Consider the following 4698-nt stretch of genomic DNA (forward strand, 5'->3'; position numbering starts at 1 on the left):
TACAATAAATACAAATATAGGAACAATTGGCAGCTTTTTCAGAAAAGGATGAGGCAACTTAGTGGAAGAAGTGGAATATGAATCAATATTACCATGCTGTTTCACAAACAGCAATCACAATGGGATATATAAAAAGGAACTGTGAAATAATCCTGTCCTATCCAACCCAAATAAATGGTTAACTAGAATACTATGACCAGGTTTGATTATCACGTGTTTGATTATCATGTATTTGATAAGGGGGGAAAAAGGGGAAGGAAGGTTCACTGAAGATTCTGGAAAGCAACAAAAATGACAAGAGATGTACAAAATGTGATGAAAATGTGACTGACAAAAAAACCCTGATGGAATCTGATCATTAAGTCTAAAGATGCCTTAGGAAGACACAGTGATGTAGTTTTCAGGAGTGCAGAAAGTAACTAAGGAAACAAGCTATTCACCATTCTGCTATGCACAGGACAAGAAGTAAGTGTTCCTTGCTACAGCTAACATCTTGTTATGTTAGACAAAATTTGTAAAGCATGGCTAAAGGACTACAATGGATTGTCCAGGGAAGCTTAAGAAAAAATCAGGTATTTATCAGAATATCATGTATCTGATTCCATCTTTAGGTAGCAAGAGATTAGGCTAAGTCTTGAGGCCTTTTCCAACCCAGTATTCTGATTGCCAATCTTGTACTTCTTAATGCCACAGCATAAAGAATATTTCAGGCAGAATACCATAGTAGAATACCTACCACTGAATGACCTCTGGGAAGAGACAAATAGTAAGTATTGCACAGTTGTAGCAGGGAGAGGAGAAAAAGGGAAACTCAGTCCTTGCAAGAAGATTTGCATTGATTTTAGCCTTGATTTGTTTTGGTACACTTCTGTCAGCTGAGTGCAACTCCAGCATCTTTCTCTTCTTCAGTAAAAGGTCATGCTGCAGTTACCAACCAAACACAAGCTGGTATTTCAGTGCTTAAGTGTTACTGTCCTAGCACAGCAGCCGAAGAATGTTATGGATGCAATTACCAGAAGCTAAAAAAAAAAAATCTTAGAATTGGGTTTCCTAGAAAATCATAATTAGCTATTCAAGCCATACTTGGGAAACATCTATTTGTAAAAATAAATTTTGCTAAAGTCACAGCCAACTTCAAGTATACTACAAAAGCTGCTTAATGTAAAAGTCTTGACTTCTGCTCAATTACAGCACAGTTCATAGGAATTGCCAGCTACTTTTGTATCACACTTGCATCGATTAGTGAATGGGGGGGGAAGCACAAAGTGCAAACACCCAGAAGAACAACTGAGTGTTTATCTTATTCAAGACTAGCACTAGGGCACGTGATTCTGAGACACACTGAATGCTTTCAACTCACACTTGTTACTCAGAGAAGATCAGCTGTTTAAGGACCGTTTACTTGCAAAGTACATCTCAAATCCAGCCTCAGTCGATTGCACTTTTAAAAAGTTAATCATTTGGCAATAAGATCACAAGCACTATGAATAAGCTTCTAGTTCACCAGCAATGAGGAAGCAAGAATTCACAGCACAAAGAACACCATGTATCTGACATTGCCAGGGTGACTGGTAAAGGTTCAACTACAGATAAGCATTTTAGTCCTCATGAATACTCAACTCCACTTTTCTTTCCTTAAGATGACTCCCTCTAGGAACTGAGTGAGGGATGCTAACAAGATGCTGAAGAGCAAAGTACTGTTGCCTGCATACTATGTTTTCCATAGCCTACAGAATTTCCTTGCGAGAAATGTTAAATTGAGCAAGAGTAATAAAACTCATTAAACCCCTCTCTTCCCTCCACAAGCCCAACCAAAACAAAACAAGATCGAGAAAGCACTTGCCACCTTTTATATTTTTATTGTGCATTTCGTAAGTGCTTAAAGATACCACACAAGACTCTATGCATTATGTTGTCCGTATGTAGTACGCCACACAGTGAGACAGACAGATCCCCAAAAGTTTTCATATTCTAATTCAAACAGACAAAAATTAGATAAAATAGTATTATCTCATTATACAGAAGGCAAAACACAGAAAGTGTCTTAGATCAACCAAAATAAAGGCAGAAACTGAAACAGATCTTCCAAATCTGTATATTAAGTCCATCAAAAATACCATGTGCTTTTGGCAACTCTAAAACAGATTAAAAATTATATGAATCTAGTTAGGGCTTGTCAACTTAAAAAGATTATTTAAAAATAAATTTTAGTAAGTTCCCAATTCAGAAGAAATTCTAGTGTGAAATTCAATCAAATAATAGGTACAAAAGGAATAAACAAAAATCTTTTTCCTCCATCAATATAAGTTAATTACCAGACCAGTTTGTCATAGATTACTCTTTTTTCTTTTATATAATGATGCATATAAATTCATGAAGTTATTCTCAGAGGATGAAATTAAGTTGTTAAGATCATAATCAACTTCAAAGGTAGGTCTCTTTCCAAAAATTACAAGAGCAAGAAATACAGCAAAGTGTGCAGTAAGTCCCCATATCTTGAATGACATTTTATGTTCATGGTCATCATATGTAAAGCAGTGCACCCAACTTAAGTAACCAGATGAGGTTTTATAAGGCAAGGTCTTGTAATTTAGGGGCTTGACAAAGTACTCCAATGGCACGACAAAAACATCGCTCACTTCATCTGGATTAGGAATGGCCTGGAATGTATCCTCTATAAATCCTACAACTGGTGTTACCAAGTGATTCATCTAAAAGGAAAAAAAAACCACAACAAAAAAACCCAAACACTAAGTTTGTACCAAGTAAAAGAATGTTCTTTATTTTAAAATCTTACCAAAATTTCATTTATTGCTGCTTGTGTCCATTGTCTCAAGAAGAGTCTAGTATCACCCTCTCTATAACCACCCTGGAGGTACTGGAAGAGAGCAACTAGATCCCCTGCTAGCTTTTTCTTCTTTAGGTTGAGCAAACCCACTTCTCTTCGTCTCTCTTAATCCATGTGCTCCGGCCCCCTTGCTATCTTTGTGGCTTTCTGCTAGGCTCTCGCCAGTTTTCCACTGTCTTTCAGGTACTCCAGTGTGTCCACAACTGGACATGGTACATCAAGAGTGATCTCACAAATACCAAATACAGGGCAAGAATTTCTTCCCTTTGCTCTGCTGGCAACACAGGCTGCGCACTTTAGGAAGTGGTGGTTATTTACAGTTACAGGTTTGAAAAGGTCATTATCAACCTTACAAAAGAAAATAACCCAAGTTTATTTTCTAATGATATGCTGACTTAGTTTATGGCTTACTTTATCAATTCCAGGCACAAGCCTACAGATGACTTCCACCTTCTCTGGCTGGAGTCCCACTTCTTCTTTAGCTTCTCGGAGAGCAGTAGCAATTTCATCTTTATCAATTGCTTCACGTTTACCTCCTGGAAAACACACTTCCCCTGGTGATCTTCTCAGCTAGAATTTAAAGGAGTACTACCATTAAATATAACAACTTTTACATTTCTTCTTGGATCCACTTGTTCGTATTGCAGAATCACTTTCTGTTTATCTTTCCAGTCAAAGAAGCTGGAAATAGTGGTAAGAGGTTTCTGAAGATCAGAAGAAATGTGCCTTATCATGAGCTACACAAGAAAAAGTTGGGCCTATACCCAACTAATCCATAAACCCTCACTATGAGAAATACACATATCACTTGTACAGTATTGTGTAATTCATACTATACATTCTGCTTTAATACTTCAAAATTTACATTTTTCATCATCTTGCTTGCGTAAGAGATTGACAGATGAATCTAGGCAGACGAATAGTGAGATTAAAATACTCAAGAGCAAGAACTTCTAAAATGCACATTTAAATAATGTACCTTTAAGTACATTATAGTAATAGGCTTGCACATCAAAGATCAGTAAAAAGCCCATTTACAATCAGTTTATCAGCTAAGTAAGTGTAATTATTAGGGTCTTAAAATTTCTAAGCAAGGCCCCAAAAAACTTCCATTTTTCAGCAACAGAAAAACAGACAGGTAAATAATCTCTGAATACATGGGGTGGGGTGGAAAACAAGAGTTGTAAAAGAAAACAAAAATGCTGGCAGAAGAGTTCTGGGGGACTTAGGTTGTTGCCTTTCCTTTCATATATGAAAGGGAGAGAAGAGTAATATTAAATGCAGACTGAAAAGTCACATTAATGAAAGCTGCACTGCAGTGTTGGTTTTCTTATTTAAGTCGTAGTAAACAATCAAAATTTCCTTTTCTGCTCTGGAAATCATCTTTTGCTGTCACAGGTTTCTGGGCATCCAGCATTTTTCTGGCATGTAAATACTGGAATCATCGGTGTAGAAAAACATCTGCTTGTAACCCTGGGCGTGCTGCCTGGACTGAAGTTTGAAAGACAGGCCGAGAGCGTGCGGTGAGGGCGGGAGTTGTGCAAACACCCGAGTGAGAAGAGGACAAGTATCTCCCCAACATGACCTTGCCGATGCCCCACTCATGCCCCTTAGGGAGCCCGGCTCCGCGCAGGGCAGGGGCTCACCTACCTGCATCGACCTGACAGTGAGCAGCAAGGGCAGCCTGCCCTCCCTCACCATCAGCGGCAGGAGGACAGAGGCTTTGGGCAGCGGCAGGTGGGAGAATTTGTCTCCCACATCGAACTCCCTCAAGCGGAGCCTGGCTTGCTCTTTTACGCTCTTTCTAGAAGCAAACAGAAAGGAGCGCCGTGACACCCCGAGGCCGTACC

General features: G+C 38.7%; 1 protein-coding gene across 1 annotated transcript; it reads right to left on the reverse strand.

Moving 5' to 3' along the window:
• Window positions 1-2215: 2215 nt before the first annotated feature.
• NUDT7 (nudix (nucleoside diphosphate linked moiety X)-type motif 7) lies at window positions 2216-4693 on the reverse strand (the record flags this gene model as incomplete). The annotated part of the gene is made up of 3 exons (XM_009575677.1): window positions 2216-2711; window positions 3260-3418; window positions 4499-4693. Coding segments are annotated over 3 exons (738 nt in total), but the record flags the coding sequence as incomplete, so codon positions are not given.
• Between the last annotated feature and the right edge of the window lie 5 nt (window positions 4694-4698).

This window comes from Fulmarus glacialis, unplaced genomic scaffold (assembly GCF_000690835.1).
Source record: "Fulmarus glacialis isolate BGI_N327 unplaced genomic scaffold, ASM69083v1 scaffold16164, whole genome shotgun sequence".
Lineage (NCBI taxonomy): Eukaryota > Metazoa > Chordata > Aves > Procellariiformes > Procellariidae > Fulmarus > Fulmarus glacialis.